Below are 23,387 nucleotides of genomic sequence, written 5' to 3' on the forward strand. Positions count from 1 at the left end.
CTGAGGATCAACAGGTGAGGAGCTAAAAACTCAAGATCACCAGAGGAGAAAGGTACCTGGGACTCAGACTGCACTCACCCCTGCCCAGGAGAAGCAGTCTTCAGGGACTGGAAAAAAAACAGCTTTTTCCTCAGGTTCCCAGGGTCTGGGTACCAAGCAAGCTCCCCCGGTACTGGAGGAAGACTGCCTGTTACCTGCTTAGCATAAGGCTGCATTGTAAAGTCCATCGATCGTCTCATCAAAACGTTATCCACAGGCAAGCTGAAGCAAGGCCAAGTGACTCATCTGACCAGTGTCATATTTGGTCCCACCTCTGCTTCAGTAAGCATTTCATTCATGTTTACGCAACATGAAGCTGTGCCATCACGACCAGGAAAGCCGAGTGCTGGGTTATCTTGCGCAGGCAACAGAAACCGTGGGCTTAGTTCACCAGGCAAAGGACAAAACTGGCCAACACGAAGGCACGAATCACTTTGAAAAGCAAACAGTCTCCCATCTTCAGGCAGTTTTGTGAATTTAGTTCTGAATGGGCCATTTTGCATAGAAGAAAGTTAATTTTGGAGTACTTTTTCTTCCAATCAGAACGAGCAGGAAGAGAAAAAACAGTAACACACATTGTATTTTATTTGATCCAAAACAGCAACCAAGCTGAAAAAAACAATTATTCACAGAATCTAGTTGCAACTTCTCATGGAGCCTGTTAACTGTAACAAAATCTATGAGACTCCCCCATGCAGAAAAGACTATTACATCCCTAGAGAGTATTTCCATCAGAAGATAGGTCGGGCTAGAAATTTGAGTCCATCATTAAGGACAACCATCTATAAAAGTGAAGACCTGAGTAGTGAGCTGTGAGAAGCCTGAAATCTATACTGTTTTCAGCCAGTGCGCTCGGGTGCTGTGGGAAGCCCGGCTGCTGCATTGCAGAGCAGAGCAGAGCAGAGGTTTAATCTGCCCAGCTTCACAACAGCCTAAGCTTGGTGCTGCCATAGCAAGATTTGTACTGGTACCCGAGCCAGCTCATTTAAGGCTGACTGGGATACGCTGACCACAGGATTCACCGCAAGTATTGCTGTGACTGCAGTGCAGGCAGATCCTTGTTTTCTCACCAGGTCTTTTTTCTTTCCAAGTCATAACTGAGACCCCGATCCAGTAAAATGACCCCATAACACACTTAGCTAAAGAAGTGCATCAAGGTCCCCATAATGAACTCAGCAGGCCTAATTAAGCAAAGTAGGCGCTCAATTATTTGCAGTTTCGGTTCTACAATGGGGCTGAGAGGATGTCCATTCATGTCCATAAACATTTAAACGTGGTTGATTGCAGAACGAAGTCAGAAAGGCTATAGGCAGCCCACTTACCCTTCACAAAAACCCAAAACAGACTTCAGCTATTATCTCTGATTAAAAAGTAAAAATTAAAATGTTTCAGCAACAGCTATGGAAAAACTTCACAACACCAAACCCTTTCTACACTTACACTAGGAAAGGATATTTTCAGGCTCAAGTGGCTGACAAAACAATGAAAGCACACAGAGGAAAAAATGGGGAAAAAAAATCAACTGTTATTCTAGGAGTCATGAAACACTGCAATAGCGCAACTCATGGGAGAAGCAGTAAAATATAACAAGTGCTTTTGTGTCATCTCTGTTGGTGTAAATCAGTGGGACTCTGCTGACATTAATGAAGCTAAGCTGATTTACGGCGAATAATCTGGCTCCTTATTTGCTATGATGACAACTGATGTCTAAATTCAAGAACAGATTTTATACAATTATAATTAAAGGTCTATAATAACATATAACACAAATGTAGTCTGTGCAGAAGAGTTGTATTGTTGTATTCATCTTGTGGTCGCATATTGCCAGTGGCACTGGTATGCATAATTAAAGTATTAATAACACCTCTGTGAAAGGTAGCAACACAGCATGAAATGAATACATTAGAACTAACTACTAGCAGTCACATTTTACGACAATGAAATAATATCATTTTATAAGACAAATTTTGATTCAGTTACCAAGAACTGCAATATTTAACTCACTTCATGCCACTCCTGAACTCTCATAATGTTTTAATAATGTAGACTATATATCTGCTCATAACACAGGGTGATGTGTTTTGGGCATTTGACAAGGTAAAATACTAATGTTCCAGACCTAATGTTCCTATCCATTTGACAGACATAAATACAGAGAATTTATAAGCAAAGAATTTATAATAAAACCAGACAGCATCCAGAACGATGTTTAAGGAAAGACATTCTGCAGAACTGTAGCAAGGCTTATCACAGGTCATAACTGGATCATGAGTCAATGCCACCGTGTTAAAAAAAAATTAGACGTCATTTGTTACTTCCTCTGTCCTCCGTTCTTCCACATCCCAACTCTTTGTCAGATCAATTCTTCTCCATCTAATCCTCCTCCTCTCCTGTTTCCTAATGACTGTCTTGTACTGAGGTCATCTAAGTGTTGCCGTTCACACTAGTTCCTCCCCAAATTGTATTGGCCCTACACTTCCCTAGCTTCCTCCTCAGCTCTCCATTCTGACACCCAGCAGTCATTACTGGCATACTTTTTTTTAGCCATGTAGTTTTTGGACACGCTGCATGAATGCTCTTTTGGAGATCTCAGTTTCCACATTCTAGTCAGCATGGCAATTTCTAAAATTTTCAGAAGGCTCTTAACACAGGAGAACTTCACAGCAACATCAGAAATGACATCCCTGGCTGAAAGGCGATGTGTGGGTCACCTTTCAAACATCTGTCTCAAAAGGCTGGGAAGCAAGCTTTGTAATGACCTTTGGCAAAACAACTTCCGTTTCTTCAGGAAAGGGATGACTTTTTTCAAAATACCAATTAGGTCTTGGAAAAGCCAGGGGAACAAAAAAATTCAGCTCAGTCAAGGAAATCATAGGGAAGTTACAAATAGCTAAAAAGGGTCTGTAGATAAGAGGTATTCAGCAGCCCTTGTAAAAGGAATGAGACCAAGCAGAGCCTGGTAATTTCATTCCAGTTTTTCTGAGATTTTGTAACATGCATAAAGCAGTGTATCTTTTCAAAACTCTACATTATCTGGTTTTGATAGCAATCCTCATTTGCTAGAGAGAAAGCATATAAATAAAAATACTAGAGCTCCTGAAGTACTGTTAGAAAGGATACAAATAAAATAGTTATAATCCAAAATTAGAATCAAAACATCACTGAAAAAAGGAGACCAAAACCTTTCTCCTAACTTATGACATATTGTGCCACCATTTTTTCCCCCCCAGAATTTGATGGTTATTGACAGAATTTAGAACTGAGACCTCCCAGAACTAACATAGTAACTTCAGTTTTCATAATGGATTGTTTTTATTTTCTATTTTTAATGGGCAAAGAGATTGAAGTTGAGCTAATTGACCATGAAAAACTACTGGGCACATCAAGAGAAACAGCTGGCTGTAACACACAGTAGAGTGAGAAGTGCCAAAATTTAGAGGGAGCACAGGGAGGGCTGGTGCGGTCTCACAGGCAGGTGAGGGGCAGCCATGTGAAGGATGACCACGTTGGAGGGGAGCCCTGCCAACCCTTGGGGAACTGAACTCACAAGGCCAACAGTGTCGTGGGGACTGTATTGGTCTTAAATATGTAAAGGTTAATGGTATCTTGGTGACAGTCTCACAACCGCCAAATTTAGGTGCAGATGTCACAGAAGTGGAACCAATGGGGAAAAGTAATCAGGGTTGTGACACGGGAGAGACCAGGTCAAGCGTCTGCTGTGGGAAAGACCAAAGGTGTGGATCAGCTACTGGTGAGACCCATTTCTGCACATATATGGGGAGGTTGTGTGTGCATGTGTATGCACGACCTGATGGCAAGCACCCTGATTCACGGATGGATAAGAACAGGATCAGGCCATTTGTGCCGGTCTTGTTTATGCGTGTGCTGTTTGTGTTGATGTGGTGCCTGTAAAGGCACTGGTTGCCCGTACGTATAACTCTGGTGGTTGGGGGTGTCTGTACAGAGCGTGTGTACATGTACATGGGGAATGCATGCTCAGCCTCCCTGTGAGCTCGACCTGGAGACAGGGAACTGCAGCCGCCTGGTGCTATTTGACCGGGATGGGAGGAATCCCCCTTGGTCTAGATGGCCACCAAATTGTCCTCTCTTACAGCATCTTCTACGTTTGACTAGCATTATTTCAGTTGTGCTACTTTAACTGAAACAATAACATAGAAAATATACAGGATAAGAATTAAAAGGTCTGAGAACTCATAAAGAGTGTTAGTATTCTATACATTAGGACAAGGAGGTAAAGACGACGTGGGCCCAGTTAGAAAGGAGGTCTGGTACAGCACGTAAAATATACACCAGAACATGCTGACCATACCATGTCTTGCTCCAATACCATCACTTCTTGACTCTACTAAACTTCTACACTTTCTTGAAATGTACTCTAAGTGCCGCTCTTCCTTGGGTAGTTGAGGTAGGTACTGTAGGACCTGAGCTGCAACATCCCCAGTTCTTCATGGGCCTGTTCAAGGAAATCATTGTCTGTAACTGCCAAGAAAAGTATGCTTTTGATACTGAGCACCGAAAATAAGTCAGTCTAAAACAAACAAGCCAAACCACCAAAACCCAAACCCAGCCACCTGTGTGAAGGAAACTTGTAGCGTTAGATGAAAGAACAACTTTATTATTACACAGGATGCCTGAACTATGGAGGCTTTGGCAACTTGTGCCATATGCATGCCAAGTGAATTCAAATTGTTGTTTTTTGAGTCTCTGAAGAGCTGTCAAACTAGCACGTTTCCAAAGCACTACCATTTATATTACTGGCAGTAAAAGTCTACTCACTCAAAAATGTCACAGCTCTTACATCATTTAACATATTTACCGTAGTTATGCAGAAGTTCACACCAGCAACTGGATTCCCTAAATGGCACTTTAAAAAAATAATATCACATACTAGTGTTACTTTTTCACATAGGTGGGCACAAGAGGACACCGAACGTATCCTGATGAAATTAATAACTCATCACGGTTATTACCAGACAACAGTATAAAGCTCAAAACTGCCAGCAAGAAATACTGCTGATTCATTGAACTTGTCCTTATATTTGCAGCCCACTCCAGTGTTTTTCACTTTAATAAGATTGATGATAACGCCTGTTTTCCAAAAAAAGAAAAACATTTTGTTGATACTGTGTACAAACACTTAAGAAAAAATACTTCCTCTCCTATCGTTCAATGAAAGCATTTTTTAAAATAGAGTTATAATTCATCATTCTGTGACAGCATTCAGAAAAGAGCATTTATACAGTTATCTAAAAGCCTGGTCAAATCGTATCATCCCCTTGAATATCATTCTATTTAAGTACTTTTATTACCCATACGCTTACTGAAAACACTGATCTTTATTCCACTTTTTATGTGGCAATCTAAATTGCCTTGAGTAATCTTTCTAACAGAGATCATTAAATGTATTTCATTAATATCTGCAAAAGGTTCCAAGGGCATGCAGTAGATTAAAGTCTGGTTTGCAAACGTGATGGTCAGATTTCAGGATCTACATGCTAAAGAAACAAGTAAAGTGCCACTTGACTCACAGGAAAACAGGAATGGAAAGGATTTGGTTTGCCACCATTTCCAATCCCTCGCTATTTTACACTGTATCATACAAACTGTATCATATAACCTCCTTTAAATATTTACCAATAATCAGTGTAAACACATTTTGGACTATTCAATCCAGTATTATGACTGAACACTTGGGAATGAACTCTGTTTCTCTAATCTTTGAGGGTCTTCTTGCAATCTAAACGTATCATCCCTTTAGTTCTTTGCCACAAATAACTTTTTAATACTTCTAATTTCTTCCTGGTGTTTATTCCCTCTTGATCTTAGTTTTGCTGTATCAGACAGATCTGTCTTCTAGTCTCCCCTCATATAATGATTTTTTCCCCCTCCCTTAATCATCCTAACAACATTTTCTGCAGTTGTTACCGTTTGAATCCCCCCTCTGAAACACGTCTAGCCACAATCAATACTTCCCTACCTTCACAATGGCGTTTGCCAGTGACGTACCCAAATGACAATACTTGGATGTCTCTCAACAATTCAGGTGATAAATCAAGATTTCTCTCCTCAGTCATTTTGAACATGTACTTCTACATCACTGGGAAGATTTTGTTATTAATCCTCAATCATGTCTTTGAATATTACTGTATGCATATATGTTCTTTACACAGAGGTCCCCATTCCTCTTTTATATGGATAAAGGGCCACTTGCACAGTGTTTTAACATTTTATTGTAAGAACTATCTCAAACTGAATTTGTGCAATTCTCACTTCATGCCTCTAGTTTCTGCTTTTCAAGACGCTTTCTATGCTAGTCAGTCCTTTTGACCTTTCCTTGCACATGCGTTGCTTTTCTGCAATGTCTTTACTGCTGTGGTTATTCAGTTAATTATGTCTCTCTTACCCCAGTTTTCAGGTGCACGCACACCACTAAGATTTGAGACTTTATAAACTAGAATGTAAACCCAGATGATTAAAAATGTCTTCTTTAAAAACATAACCACACTTTTTACAGTTATTTTCTTATTATCAGCGAGAATCATTGTACAAATGGAGGAGATACATATATGTGTGCATATACAGACACATATATGTGTGTATCTCTCTCTCATACTCACACACAACTGTATACCATCATGCTGAATATTGAAATGGGTACTTTCATAAGGAATGACACACTCCTGGCTTTCCCTGCCTCTCTCTCCTCTCCCTCTGAGTTCCTTCCCTGAGAATCCCCCTTAGTCTCATATACATTCACATTTAGCTCTCCAGTAAAAAAAAAAACCACCTATTTTCAGATTTATTGAAAGTGGTAGCCTGTCTATAATGCAGCCATTAGACCACCTGCACCTGCTGTCTCGCACAGATACATGAAAGTAATTTTAAAGATTCCAAGTCAGATGCCAGTAGCAACTTAGCTGTTGCAGCAGAGAGATCAGCCTGAGTTGTAAAACCTGCTTGAGAAGCCCAATAAATTTTCAGATAGTCCATGCTGAGCTTTATGATAGCCTGAGAATGGCAGGCAGTTCAAGTAACTTAAAAGCTCAGTAGGGAATATTATACAGCTTGGTCAGTGCAAACATATATTCAGTTTTCTCTTCCATGTAGCAGAAGCATTTGTGCTGTATTGTATGTAAATCTAGCCAAAGACTCTACAGAAAATCACTTTTCTATCATTAATATTTACATTAAAACATCATTATGGCTTTCAAATATGGCACAAAACTTAGCCTGGCAACATGTGGATCGCTTGGCTTTTTAATTTGTCACTGAACAGTAGTTACAAAAAAAAAATTCACATGCAATTCTTATGTTTTGACGCAGATTTGGGGAGGAGAGGGTGGCAGTCAATCCCTTCTTGAAAAATTCACTTAATCTTACCATACTGCAGCATTGCAATCAAAAACAAGAATACAGTCAATGCCTTTCTAGCACCTGCTAATTAAAATATATCCACCAAGCACATGAGGATCTCCATGTGTGGCAGATTTCATGGGCTCCTGTAGCATAAAAACAAAGAAACAACAACCAACCCCCAAGGCCATGATTTTTTGAGCAGACTTCTCTGGAAGTTCAGCTGGTCAATTCTTTAAATTTGAGCACAAAATCCACTAACAGTAAACTAAGCGTTACCTGGCTAACTTGTTTTAGGCTGCCAGATCCTGAGCATGTGAGGTCACGACATCCTTTCTCTCTAAGATTGTGAGGGAAATGCCAGCTGACTGAGTATAGCTTGCTGGAGAAGCAGCTTATGGAAAAGGAATAAGCCACCCCAACCAAACTTCCCACCCTGAGCAGCTCTACAGAAAGCCTTATCCTGTCACTCTCCCAAACGGTGCCGGCCTCAATTGCCTATGCAAGTCACAGAGGCAAGGCTGAAAAAGCAGCTGTGAAACTATTACACATTATGTTCAGGTGATAGGGTTCCTCCTTCAGGAACAGTATTCCTGAAGGCTCACGCCACGAAAGCAGCTGGTCCTATGATCTGCCCATTAGCTTGCGCTTGCTTTAATTAATTCTAGTTGGGGAAACTAACAGAACCATTTTTAAATGGAGTTTGCAAATACTGATGTTTGGATTCTTCTGATTGGGCATCCTTCAATGCCTTTTGGAAACTTCTGGCTAGTCAGAGTGTGACACTCGGGGGAACCAAGTTCCTTTCAAGACCTAGCCACAATCCTGGCCCGTGTCTGAAGGCATGGAAACCTCTATTTTTTATACGTATGATTTAACTAAAAAGATTCCCAACCAGAAAGGTGCAACTTTTCAGTGTGCAACACCAATGTTGAGCTAATCTTTTTACAGTTTCCTTTTCAAAGGCAGACCATTAGTTCACCATTCCTTAGTATACTGTTAAAATGGTGGAACTGCATTTTAATAGGATGCTGACAACAGGAATCATGCAACAAAATCTCTACATGTCACTACCATGAGTTGCCAGAATCAGCCCCTCCTGGCCCAAAACAAAATGTCTTTTATCAGTATGACTTTTTGCCAAGTCTCTGTTGTCCAGCTCAAGGTACTAACAGGATCAAACAAAAGCAATAAAAACAGCAGCAAAAAGAAAACACTGTTCAACAGGGATTATAAACAAGAAGAGAAATATGAAGTACCTCTTTAGACTCCAGGTAAAACTCTGTTGTTCCCACCTGATCAAGTCCAGGGACAGCACTGTCTTATACTGCACTCCTAAGAAACTGTCTCCTGTACCTCATAAGCTGTTTCTTAAGAAACTTCTCCCATATATCCCTGACTTTCTGATTTTACCTTATGTTTCATCAATATTTCACTACTTCTTCCCTTCTCCATTTGCTGGATGCTTATGCCAGGAGCCAACATTAACAGGGCTTCTGCATTTTTGTATGACGAAAGAGTGCCACTATAAACAGATACCTTCTACACTCATTCCTACAAAATGTGCTCGCTATTCATCTCCTCCTTTAGGAACTCGCCAGATTTTGGGAAGTAACTGCGGTATTTATCATGAATCTTTAACAAAGGCTTTCCATCCCAAGATGCGAAAAAACAAATTGCATCTAAATGTGCAAAGAAAGACATTTTAACTTAAGGCTGACAAAGCTGGATGTGAACTTTAAAATTGTGAAGTAAAATTGAAGCAACGTCTTTTCATAAAAGCAGAGCTAAAAAACCTGTCTGTTTACACACAGAGAGCTAAGCTTATGCTTGAAATGAATAGGGAACCAAAGATGTCAAAGACTGTATAGACTCCCATAATCAAAACCAGACACCAATATGCACTCTCACAGGTTTGAAAAGTTAAGATTCCTAAGTTGTGGGTTCATCTACCACCAGGTCTCTTAAAACATTTTCCAAGCAGCAGATCAGCTCTGCAAGGGCGGAAAGCTCATCCTACCACAAAGAATGAGAACAGCATGATCCCAAGAACAACCTCAGACCAGTAAGCACTGGTGGCAAGCGTACACATTGATCTCAACATCTTGTAAGCTCAAAATATTGACTGAATATTCAGAAAGCAGAGGTGCTACAGAGTCTACATCTGCCTAACAGAGGATGAACAGCTGCAGATCGTTTGCACATTGAAGGCAGCTCACTTCCACTTCTTGAAGGTTGACAGAAGAGTGACAGAAGATGTCTTCATAAATCTGATCTCATGGAAAAAATCAGGATAGCCCCAAACCACCAGCAGCCATTTCTTGGACAGAAGAGCCCATGACTACAATATCCCCCAGTCACACTGAACACTTGCTGATGAACCAAAGGTAGGGATTAAGGTTCTCAATTCAGACCAAGTATTGCAGCTTTATGCAGCAGTAAGAGACCGCAACACTGTGATCAGAATAGCTCTCCTACAAGGGAATCACAAGCCAATCTGAAAAAAAGAAAAACAAACCAACCCTAAATCACACCACTAAAAGCTGACGACTCCACATGCCAGTAGATTCGCATCTTCAGTATTTTTCATAAATACACATGAAAAAGCTAGAAATAGAGCCAGAGACAAGCAGAAAGCATTAGGATTGATTAAGGCCTCCGCTTATGTCTTCACTAAATACCAGTACAGCTATCTGCACTATAACTTTGTATGTATACTACACATTAGAAATGTTACTTTATAGCAGAGCTGCAAATAACCATCTTTCCTAGGTGAACCTAAGTTCACTTAAAAATTAAAAGCAAAGCGGCATTATTATTCTGTTCAGTTTCTTAAACTATGGCAAAGTTTTTCCATGCTATTTGTATCCTAAATAATATGCCTCCCCAGGTTTTAATTATGAAACGCTAAATAAATCCCATGAGCAAATACTTATTCGTATCTGTCTGCTGAGTTCCTATTTGTAATTCCAGCTAATTACTTCCCCTGTCAGGAAAATACTCTCTGAAGTCCCAAGATGCCAGGCATGTACCTCAATCTCTTTCATTTTACATCTCCCAGTGTGCGATACAGAAAATGTAAATTCATTTGGCTACTGCTGGAAGAGTAAGAAACTTGAAATAATCTCTGCACTGTCAGCAGGTCTTTACCTTGTGTGCTTAATCCCTGTTACCATGGTGATATTTAATTGCACAGCCACACAGTTTGATTGGTTTATTTTAAATTGAAGTTTTTCTGTGGAACGGCGCAGGATCCTAGTGAACATTAGATAAATGGCTTTCAAAATATTGCAGTGAGTCATATTGTTGTCAGTGACTAGATTAATTTGAGTTCAGCTAAACTATTTCTTCACCTTAATCTTTACATATATGACAACATATATAATACAAGGATTTTTAGCATTATATTTGGGAACTGAGCATTTTAAGTATAATTAAGCAGTATTTTATTGTAAGAGGGGCAATTAAAACCTAAATGAGAATTAAAATTCAGTAAGCTTTTGTTGGTAGTATCATCTTGTCTTTCTAAAACAAATTACCTTGCTGTTCTACAACAACAATCCAGATAAGAACCTTTTAAGTAGGCTTATACTTGATTTTCTTTAGAGAAAACTGTAAATATATTTATACAACAGAAATGAAGCCAAAAGGCTAAATACAGCTTCTTCGGTGCTGGCCTTCATATACCTCAGCATGCAATTCCTTAGTATATGAATGACTGCTGGAAAGGCATCATCAATATGGTATTTCTTGGCACGACATAACATATTAAATAACTTATTTTAAATTCTGTACATACACTATGATGAACTAGTGTACTTGAACTGTGCTATTTAAACAGCAGCAATCTACTGTGCTAATTGTCACCCCTTTTTCCTGCTCTATAACCCAGCTCGAGCACACTTTTTTTTTCTTAATGCCATAACTGAAGCTCTGGGGGACATTTTCACCTAGCCTTTGCTGTGAAATGTCCCAGTTCCATCACCGAGTATCAGACAGGTTTGCCTTATTTATTTTTTCAAGCTTGTGGCCACTAAGACAGCAGTGTACAGCCTGCAGGATCGCTCTGCCTTTTTGGTGTTTCGGGGGCTGTTTTCCCCTCTTTATTTTTAAGGACTGTCAACTAGCCTGGTTCTATTTAATATGCAGAGACTCTGTGTTTGCATCATTGGGGATACCAGCACGTCACCCGAGATAAAACTTACAGCTTCTTACAAACCGCTACCACTCTCCCAACCCACCCGCACAGCTTTGTGCAACCAAAACTTTGTGCTTTTAATCCCAATTCTGTAGGGACTGCACTCTGTTTTACAAGAGGGATATTTGAAAAAGCAGACTCCGGACTGATGCTATCATTCTCACACAAACTGTTTACAAGAATTAATTTGTTTTATGCTCCCAAGAAGGGTAGCTTCATGCACAGAAGCAACACCTCTTTCTACAGATGCATTCATATGCTGTAATGCACAGATAAGATGCTGTTATGCCATATGAAACATCGACCCAGAAGCATGTGAACTCCAAGAGTAATGGAGGATTTCATCTTCTCATCTCTGTACATTGTGACCCTGGGTTAGGATACCTTGCTGCTTTCCTTTTTTTTTTTTTTTTTTTTTTCTTTACAGGTTCTGCTCCAGAAGTTTTATTCTGCTTCCTAATCCACCCTCAAACACACAAGAATAACAGTTCTCAGGATGCAATACTACTCTGAATATCATGGCATCCCCATCCAGTTTGTGTTTGGAGAAAACACTGGGGACTAGATCAGAAACACTGACTTTGCTGTAGCTGAGGCCCGAAGTACATGATTCCCTGTACTCCACTTAGGTACAATCATATCCAGGCAACCCAAGGCTAATGACTGAGCAAAAGCTGCTTCTCTTCCGAGTAGTCCCACCCACATTCATACCTTCTCCCCTCACCTTTCCAGTGTGAGGAATCCTCTTGGTTCAGCAAGGGATGGTTGCATATGAGTGCAGAGAGGACTCGGAACGGGCAAGCCAGGAGCTAGGGACGGAGCCACGCTGCTGTGGCTAGCTCCTGAGTTACTGCTGTACAGCTGTCTTACGATGCAATGAACTCTCCATTTTGCCATGCTCTAGTTAAAATAAAATAAGCCCACAAGCCAGCATCTCGTTGTTATTATTCCCTCCATTATAACAATGATTTAACCCAGTCGATATTAACATCATTTTGCCTGTCGTATTTATGCCTGCCATCTTTACGGCCAGAGCAACAGTTCTCTGTGAGGGACAGACAATTGTTAAATCATCTTCTCTTTTCAGAAGGTTGAGCTGATTTAACAATACTTTCCTTTTTCACCATATCCCTGAGTTGTCTCTACACAGACCACTGACACAAACAGGTTGCTATATAATTTTCCTTCTTCTCCTTTCTAATTATTCAGGTTTGCTTTAAACAGTCACTTGTGGTTGTACATCCCTGCTGCCGCTCGTCTCTTCTAGCCCCACTCCCCCTTCCACCATATGATCCTGTCCTTGAGCAGGTCAAACCCTTAGCAACAGACAGCAAATTTGTACGCAGCCTGAAAGGAGCACAGTAGCACTCTTTCTCAAATAGCACACTATTCATATCAACAGTTCGTATTAGTGACAAGGGAGGTTTGGTTTTTTTTTTTAAAAAAAAAAGAGAGAAAAAACAAGAATCACCATACCAATCAGACCTGTTGTCCGCCTGGTCCAGTATCCTTTCTCTGACAGCACTCAGAACCCGCTTCAGAGGAAGGTGCAAGAAACCTTGTAATTATAGAATAACCTGATTAATACAGGAAGTTTCGTCCTAGCCCTAGGCAGTCAGCAGCTGACTCACCCGCTTGTCTGAAACATAAGATTTTATACCTGCTCTAATTTTTTTTGAATCCTATGTAATTTAATAGTGGAAGTCTCATTACAAATGTACATTGCAAATGTACATTGCAAATGTACATTTTAATCCTATGAAGCATTTTAGGCTTTACTGTAACCTGTAGCTGAGAGTTATATTTGCTAATTATATAGGTTGTACTATTTATATCACTGTTAAACTGCCTGCCATTCAATCTCATTGGATGTCCCTGTTAGGGACGTGGGAATAAGTGGGCCAGAGAGTGTGATTCCACTGCCTGTTATCTCAGCATCTCACCTGGGAGCAGAGATGCCCGAAGAGGCGCACCGCAGTCAGCCTTTGGCTTGAGACATTATCCTGGCATATAGACTGCCTTCATTCACATCCCTAACCTGAATCTGAAGGAGAAGGAAATGAACTTTCTCTTCAGTACCATGCATGAGTGCAAGTGCTCTCGTGGAAGACAGAGCAGCAGCAGCAATGTTGCTCATATTTTTGCAAATGCCACATAAATCCTCCGGTGAATCTAGTCAACATTGTTTCTGCTCTTAGAGACGAAGGAATGTAACACCGTCAGTAAAGTGCTATATAACATCTTACCTACAGGGCAGAAGGTGTTCTTGTAGCTTCAAAATTTCATTACGGCCTTATGTACTAAAGTAGTCTTAAGGTACAAATAACAGCAGCTTTTCTAAACCCAGGAAGACAAACACCACAGCAACAACAATCAAGGCTTCCACTATATTTTATATCCTTTGATTGTTTTCAGAACCTTCCAACAGACTAAACTCCACAGAAATATTCTGAGAAAGGACTCACACCAATAGGTGTGTACAACTTGCAGAACATATGGATGAGAAGGTTAGGGTAGGGCTAGACATACCAAGAGAAATAAAAAAAAAAAAAAAGCTGAATGGTCTGATCCTCTTCTGTGCTTATTTATTTTGAAATAAACTGATTAGCAGGCTGTGAGCCACAGTTTGGCATCTGGTATAAATTAGTGACCCTTAATAAGCAGGATGCTTGATTGATAGGTCATTAATATCATCAATGATTGTGTTCTGTCATTCTACACAGTTGGCCAGCCCTGAGAACCGGGTGTACAAGGAGGATCATGCAGGCCAGACAGGATGCACACAACATGCATAAGGGCACTCCACCTTTCAGAAAACATGAATGAGTTTCCTCTTCTAAGCACAACAAGCACTGAAAGAACAAGATGGCGACTACTAAAGAAAATTTAGGTAAGTATTTGAATATAGAAGAATATCATGGCACTGCTGTATTTTAAAGAAACATTGTACTGTGTATGCTTTGAGAATTTAGGATGCTGTGAGCTGCACTAGCTACCAAAGAAGACAAGCGTATTATGTATGGGTCAAAAGCCCTATGTGTTATGTATGGGTCAAAAGCTGACATTCAAGAACTTCATATTTCAGGAACAGCATAGTTACTAAGCCAAGCAAGGACAGCCAAAACATCATGATTTCACAAGCCAAAAATCACAGAGCCGATATTATACGCAGGATAACATACCTTAGAGGAAAAAAAGAATTAAGTTTGCCAGATACACCTAGAAGAAGTCTGGAAGAATTTAGTGTTCCTAAATACAAAAACACCAGTGAAAAACAACAGCAGGCGCTCAAGATAACAAAATACACTGTGACACGTTTCAACTGGTGTAGCAACCACATCAGACTAACATAACAAGATTTGGAAAGACTTAGGACGAGCAGGTCTCTCCCAGCTCTGCTGTGCGCTCTGGTGACTGACCTGTGGTTTGAAGCCATGCAGTAATGCTGCAGCTTTGATCCCTGGGTGTGCTGCCTTTTATTTCACGCCCGGGGTCCCAGCTGTTTGCTCAGTTTGTTCCATACAGGAGCACAGAAGCAAGCTAATATGCATGAAGTACAGATGGTCAGGGTCCTTGGAGTAAAATAGGGAGCAAACCGAACGGGTAACGCAGATAGACCCTGTCATCCTCTCTGAGGCAATGACAAGAGTTAAAGGAAACATGATCAATTCCATCTCTTGCAAATAAGGGTATGGCAACACGGTGACCTAAGAGATGCCTGTAAAAGTTTATTTTAAGAGTGTAGTAACTAACTACACCTTCCTGGGCCCACTGTGCTTTGAGCCCAAATAGCAAGGGCTAAACTTCCTGTCAGTAAATCTGATTTCAGACTCTGGTCTTCACTTGAATGCTAGAAGCCAGATCCACAAAAGTACCGAAGTACCTATTACCTTAGGAATTAAATAGGAATAGGTATCAAAAGGGTATGGCTTTCCGTGGCAGCAAATGTTACGTCAACTTGCACCTTAGAGTGCAGTTGCAGGGTAGCATAAGCCAACACAAATTTGTTGCAGCCTGGTTCCCACATCAGTCGGGTATTTTGGGGTGTCAGCAATGCTGCTCACCACCCGGCATAAGCCATGCTCTGAGCAGGAGGTTGGCCCAGCTGACCTTCCATCCTAAACTATTCTGCAACTCTATCAGACCATGTGGAGGACCAGCTCAGTGAGCTAAAGTGACATAAAATTAATGGCTTTTTCTGTAGGATTGATTTTTTATTAGCTTTTGCCAGTTTATTTTTCTCTATCAACTCCCCTCCAGCTCTGACAAGCAGCAAGACTAACACAAGGGAAAGGGTGAAAATGTACAGGTCGGAAAATCAGTAAGATTGCAGTAGTGGCAACTTAGGCGAGCCAAAAGTGCCATGAGACTAAACCCTTTGTGGACAAAATCAGCCAAAACCTTCCTGCTTTGCATGCTACCTCCCTGAAACCCTACACTCACACCAAATATATTTTTACTAAGTTTCATGATGGATTCAAATTAGCGTTACGGAAATTTCTCATAATCATATACTACACAGCGTATATAATAAATGCACAGAAAACAGGCCTTTAAAATGGTTAAATATACACTGCAAAACAATTTCATATTAAAGACCCAGCTTAATACAGCTTGTGCGGTACAGAAACATGCTGGAAGAATACTAGATGATTGCTGTCCTCCCATACTGAAATGTATTACTTATCTCATAAGGCTATTTTAAGTAAAAGTCGCCAGTTAAAAGGGAACGGGTGAAGTTCTGAAACTTTAATTTACCATGGCCTAAACTTCAGAAAAAGTATTTTAGAGGTTTGCCAAATGACCCCGGTTGTGCCATCTGTACAGAAGAGATAATGAATTGATAGCGACATCTCATAACATTTTGATAAAAGGCTCTTGCACTTTTACAAAAGTGCTGCCTGGCGATGGAAGCTGCCCCTGATTAGCTCAGGCCATTGGGGCTTTCAGAGATTTGAAAGCAACCAAATTTGCTTCAGCAGAAAGAATAAACATCGCTTCCCATTCACGCCGTAAAGCATTTGCACTGACACTATATAATTACTTTTCATTTTACCAAAAGATTCTCCTGGATTCTCTATTCCTCCCACAATTTCAAAATGACAATATGTCTGCTTGCAGTTGAATGGATATGTACATATGGTACTAAGTAAATTATTTAACTAAAAAGCAGTTAATGTTGCTATGAATTATGTTATTTGCTTGTACAGAACTCATGAGCACATTTCATTGTGATAATACCTGGTTTATACATCTTTAATCAAAACCAAGCAGAGGATTTGAATTGCTTTTTCTCCTTCAGTATGATGCAATTTGTTAATCTGTATGGCTATAAAAAGCCTCGGAGACAATATGAAATGCTATCTCGCTGATCTCTCTCCTGCATTTATTGACATCACTGTCGACAACCATCTCACTATTTCATTCCTAAACTCCAGGGGTGAAAAGTGAAGGAAAGAATATTAGATAGTGTTTTCATTTATGTTTCATGTAGTATTTGCAAAAGCAGTTGTTTTGAAAACCAGAGAGGGCTTCTCCTTGGCCAAATAACAGGCACTGTAAGGACAGCTATTATATACCTCCACAGAGGAATTGCTGGCAAAGTCACTAGGTGTATTCAGTCTTTGGGCATTCTTCTAAAATGAAGATATATGTTGTGACTACCCAGTCACATCATAGTAACTACCGGGGCTGACATTCATGAGTAGCGGTGGATAGATGGTGATTTGGTACACCAGTACGTGGTTCCAAACAGTTTCCTGGTTTCATTCAGTTTCTGAAGGTACCGGCTTTTAACGCATCCTGGGGGACTGTCACTTCACCTAAGATGCATTACTACTCTGGAGACATGGCTGGTGCACGCGTCAGAGCCAGTGCTGTTGCTTTAAAACATCTGATTCAAGAATATGTACTATAACCACAATGTGTACGTACATAGCATTGTTCAATTTGCATTTAAGACTGCTCAGAGATATCAACGGGTAAGAAAGACTGGCACAAAATATCACAGATTTCCACAGACCAGCTTCCTCACAGCTCTCATTCTCTCCACCCTTTAAAGCATGTTTTTTCCTTATTTTTTTTCCCCACACAGCCTGCTATCCACACACAGAGAAAAATGGAAGAAAGACCAGGGCCCCATAAAGAATGGAGAGCAAGCACCTTATAAAAGCATGGGAAAAAAACCCCAACAACCACAATAACAAGCCTAACATTACTTACGGCATAATTTGGCACTGTCTATTATGGATTTTTGCTCCTAGATGCAGTTTTCTGCATTTAAGAGAGGGATACGGCACTTTAAGGTACTAAAAGGCAATCCAAAAAATAAACAAAATAATCATTAGCTACTGAGAGTTAGAAAACGTTCCCAAATTGCTAAATTAATGAGTACTAATGCACTGCATTTTGTAAGCCGCAGCTGTTTATAGCTACACAAGTGCGGCATCCCATTATGTGACCAGCGAGAAAAGAGGAGGAATCAAATGCGGTGCCTGTCCTCAGAAGCAGGGTACTAAATGTTCAAATGAATCTCAGTCACGCAGAGGAGAACATACCGACAGTCTGCAGAAAAAAATGGACACCCAAGGTGTGCAGGTCCCTTCACTAACTAGAGTAACAGAAGGAGCAGAGTCACATCTGCACGGTACTTTGGAGGCTCACCTATACTTCTTGACAAGCCTAATTAGTTCAGACAGAAAACCTATGCTAATACAGTTATATCGTGCCTGGCATTCAGCTTCACATTGTCCAGCACTGCGCCCGGTATCTTACAGACATGCAAAGCATGACAAATACTTGCTCAAGGAAGAAAACGACATTTCAAAGTCAGGTTTTGAGCCCTCATTAACCCGGACAACTTGGTCCAATTTGGACAGGTCTGAAATCGCTCTAAATCTTGAAAGCCTGCAGGACACCATGCTGCTACAAATCTTGCTTTGGCTCCAACAGCAAATGCCTCCTAGGAAGCACCCTGGGCAAAGGGGGGAGGAAGAGAACACAGAGTAATGGGGATCCTTGTTCTTACGCTGTACAATTCTGGTTTAGCAGATGAAGAATCCTGAGTGAATTAAGGGCTTTTAACGGTCAGTTTTAACTCTGGACTTATTTTAAGTCTGATCCTTCTACTCTATGTTAAAAGAAAGAATTGTAATACTCACAAAGGACTTTTTTAAGCACCTGCAAGTTTCTAAACAGACTGATAAACATAAAAATGAAATAATAATTAAAAAAAAATAACCCTTCACATGAGCAGAATCAAAAAGCTAGCCTTAAAAATGGGATGTAAGCTAAAGCAACTAACGCTGCAAAATCAGGCAATGGTTCTGCTAACTCACCACCATCACCCCTTTTTATTGAAGAAGTTCCAAAGCCACATAAGAGTACATTTGCTAGAACAGCAAATTGTAGTTTATCCAAGCCACTTAAATGATTTTAAAGAATAATTATGCACAGTTTTCTCTGGAAAAGAAAAGCCAATTTTGTTTACGATCACATCACCCACATTGACGTTTATTTTGCAAACCTTTAAATTCAGCACTAAAGGACTATGGGAAATCTAAGAATTAGAATATTTACTATGCAGGATCAAAATACCCACTTTCTCACTACCAGTATAATGAATATATTAGACAAACTAAAAAAGCTCACATGGCAGAGATGGAGGAGAATTGTTAGTTTCAGTCAGAACTGACCTTTTGCCTTATTCCTTAAACATGGCATTTTACTTTTTTTTTTTTTAATGACATTTGTTGTAATTCCTCGACGAATTACACATCTTTGTATTATCAGCATTTTATTGTGTAAATGAAATAACCAAGTACCAAGATAAGGAGCAGTACAATACAGTCAGAACTAATTCTGTGCAAGAAACCAAAACAGTTGATCAGTAACCACGCAGGGCTGAAGCAGAAATTAGGATTCCAAGGAGATACAGTAAGAGCAGGGCTGCAGTGCTGTGCTGCAGACTGCACAGTTCACGTTGCCCACTTACTTGATGAAGTATTCTCTTCCATCTCTGTTTGCCGTCATCTCCCATCCATAAGGTGTCCCCTGGTTCAAGCTCCAGGTCCCTGAAGGGTGAGGCCAGCCTGAAGACTTGTTCCTGTGGCTGCAATTTTGGGAAGGGTGAGGGGAAAGAGAGAGGGGGAAAAAAAAGTTATTTGTTGTATTTATTCTTTCAATTTACTTATTTCACATCATTCAGTTGGCATCTGAGTACTTGCATGATTGTGAAATATACAGCCGAAACCCAGGCAAGGGAAAACAGGTTTGCAGGCCTACTTATATTTGTAGTATTTTCCCAATAAGTGGAAGGGTATACTGTCACTTCTAATGGTCTTTGAGCCCAAGCCTTTGGCAGGTGAATCAGTCCCACGCCCACAATACTCATTTTCAATAGCTTTCAGTACAAGAGACGGAGAGCATTTTCCTTCAGCACCATCCCCTGGTCAAATGCCAGTTATCAGTACAGTTTTAGCCAAAAAAAACCCCAACAAACCAAACCAAACAACCCACCACATGGCTGCCCATCACACACGTGGTGTACTGTCCGGCATGAGAAGGAACATCAACACCAACTCTCATTGCCAGCAAACCATTTTTTGTTTTTTTTTATGTCAGAACGAATGAAGATTGTAACACTTCTGTATGTGGATGCTAAATTGATTCAATACGCAGATGTTGTTGCACTTGATCGTTATCCATTAAGCTCTTCCTCCAAATAACTTTAGAAAGGCTGGGGTATCTCTGAGCACACACGCTGTGACATAGCACTGCTCCAGCACTCTCTGCTAGTACTCCCACCCCCGCGCAAGGGCCAAGTCATACCAGCTGAAATAAAGGATGTTTTACCCCTCACTCGCAGGAATTAAGTTAGATGTTACTGCACATTCCCACTTTCTGCTGTGGGACTTAGAGCTACAGAAGGCAACAAATAGGTCTTTCAGCATTTCTAATCGGGTCATTAATATCTAGGTGCAATCTGAAAAAGAGAAAGAGCAAGAAAAGGAGGCAGGGCAACCGAAGATGCTGAAGACCATCTGACAGCCCATCACAGACAGGCAAAGATGAATCAGCACACAACACTGAATACAATCTGAAATTTAGACCAAAACCACACAAAATAACAACATGTTTTTAATTAGTTGCCTTCTCCTCCGCTGCCTTTTCTCCACCCATCAAACACATTACAGTTTAGTTTTATTTGCTAGATTTATTTAAGTTCAAATGCTAGCAAGGAACTTACTATCTCTTGGCTTAGATAGAGATGTAAGAACTTATTTACTTTAAATAAAAAGAGTACAATGTAACCTGGCGAACACTCTTCTGAAGGAACAGAATTGGTCTCCACGGACAACTCAGCAATTCATTGCAAATTGCTAAACTCAACAAAGTTGTACACCATTAATCTTTCCCAAAGGGGGAATGCATCATTAAAAACAAACTAGCTACTTCCCCCTACCCCTTTATTTCAAGGATTAATCACTACTGAGAAAAGATATGGTGCTTCAAAATATAATTTACATGTAAAATAGAGCATTACAATGGAGTGCTAGATATCATCTGATTTACCAATTACATCAAGTACTCTATCTTCAAGGAGTAGAAAAACATTTCTGCTAACACATTCAAACATCGATGTTTGCCATAAGATGGGGCTTAAGTCTAATATTTGAACATCCTAGAAATCTTAATAAAATTACAGTTACTCATGGCTAATGAAACACATAAATGTCAGATATGCTACATTATCCCAGATAAACGCAAGTAACCCATTCCTGATCAAAGTAATGAATTGAAAACCAGGCATCTGAGAAAACAAATACTTTCACTATCTCATGCAGTTTCATGCGAAGTTGAGCTTAAGCATTCCTGTTTCTCCATATGCTTGACAGAGGCAGAAAGGGTGGTCCCCATCGTTTAGATGGGAGCCATCCTACGAGTTAAGAGCGACAGCCTAACTCCATCTATAGACTTCAAATTACGCTTTAGAGTATTTGGGATCCTAAACACTGCAGTTAACTAACTAAAGTAGAAAGTAACCTATTTCATCCGGACCATAAAGGGACCCACGCATTTAACACTTTTCACTTTAATTAAATGCGTTTCACAACCTCTGTGCTATAGTTCCTCCATCTGTAAAATGGGTACAGTGGCATTTAAATTCCCATGCAAAGCACACCAAACTTCTATTATCAGATAATTTGTAGGAGCACAGGACAGTGATGATGATCAATACTACTCCTCTCTGCATTCAAACTGTGGGCTCATCATTGTATGGATTATAACATTAGTGGATTTTAAGGTAAATTTAATTCCTCTGAAAGCTTTCTTTGAGTCCTTAGAACATTAGTGGTGTCAGAACTTATCATATATGATGGGTAATAACTGTCCTAGTTAACTATGGTTATGTCTATATCTGATCTAGTCCTCCAGACTTCCTTATAATCAGTGGGAGAGAAATTAGCACTTGAGACATTATACACACCTACATTAGATTTGTGCAAATTGGAGGAGGTGGCTCCAGACATGGGAAAAACAAATACTCACAGAACGTTTCTTATAGTCATTGTACAATTCAATAATAAACACTCATGTCATAACAACAAAACAAGGTGTTCACACTCAAAGGTGACTACTACTGATGATTCCCAGCTGCCTGTACAGTCTGAAAAAAATGAAAGGATAAACTGAATTATTTCTTTTTATACACCTCCATCCACTTGTTAAATATTATTCTGCTTGTCTGCAAGGAATCTGTTCAATGGCCACTACAAGGGACAAAAGATGGCAAAGAAGAGATAAATGCCAGAAGGAACATCGAAGTCTCTAGAGGAAACCAGAGGCAGGTCTGGCATTTCATCTGGGGGAAGGACAACGCCATCTAAGCAGGCTTTAAGTCAAGAGGATACATGAGTGGTGAGGAAGATGATCAGGCCAGGAGATCCCAGTCCAAATCCCACCTCCCTGCAGGTGATCTTGGATAAATCCCTCAGCTCACTGATCACCATTTACCATGTCCTTCCCTCACAAGCAAAGGAGGAGGAGCACACGAAGGCTGGCCAGGTTTCTGGAAGACCTGCACACTTCCAAAGACCAGAAAGATAAAGAAAACGCACCTTCTACCCTAGCAAGCCTGCCCATGGAGGAAGCACTGGCACTGCTATAACTCACTGCTTGCTCTCCATCACCACCCATGCTTGCTCACAGCAATCAGACCTGTTACTGGAGTGCGTGTCACTGCACAGCTCTTAGGTGGCAAATTGTATTGTGAAAGCCTAGGCCAGCATCATGCCAGCAGAGCTCTGAAAACAAAGCAGTATTAGCTATGATATCCCATCAACCTGCTTTTGACATTCTTGCTGCAGAAGTAGAAAACCCGGTCCTTCCGAATTGCTTCACACTGAACAATCAGTTCATTAAATCATGGAGGCAGCGTGCAAGGAACCAATGTGCCCCATGGAGGGACCTTCTGACTAAGAATATAATAGCTGAGCCACAGTGAACATCTTCAGGTCAGCCTTTTTTTTGCCTTGTACTTGAAGCATGACTGAAACATGAGTTCATACATAAAGTCTCCCATAATCGACAACAGCAGTATGTGACATACACGATATGCAGAACATACTCAGCACAAACCATGGTACAAACCAGAAGTCTGTAATAGTATCCACCTCTTTTTCAAAGATCAAAACTAGAACAGTTTGAATTTTTAAAGCATACTATTACAGCCTAATGTCTAGAGCAATTTAGATAGTGTTAATGCTGAAAGCAG

The 23,387-nt window shown here is 40.3% G+C and overlaps 1 protein-coding gene across 1 annotated transcript in view; it reads right to left on the reverse strand.

Moving 5' to 3' along the window:
• Positions 1–23,387, reverse strand: part of FRMPD4 (FERM and PDZ domain containing 4) — a 121,700-nt gene that overhangs the window by 95,294 nt on the left and 3,019 nt on the right. Inside the window, exon 2 of the mRNA XM_009885949.1 lies at positions 19,605–19,721. Coding sequence (XP_009884251.1) covers positions 19,605–19,642 — 38 coding nt within the window. The 5' untranslated portion in view covers positions 19,643–19,721. The remainder of the gene's footprint in view (positions 1–19,604; positions 19,722–23,387) is intronic.

Source organism: Charadrius vociferus, unplaced genomic scaffold (assembly GCF_000708025.1).
Source record: "Charadrius vociferus isolate BGI_N301 unplaced genomic scaffold, ASM70802v2 scaffold105, whole genome shotgun sequence".
NCBI lineage: Eukaryota > Metazoa > Chordata > Aves > Charadriiformes > Charadriidae > Charadrius > Charadrius vociferus.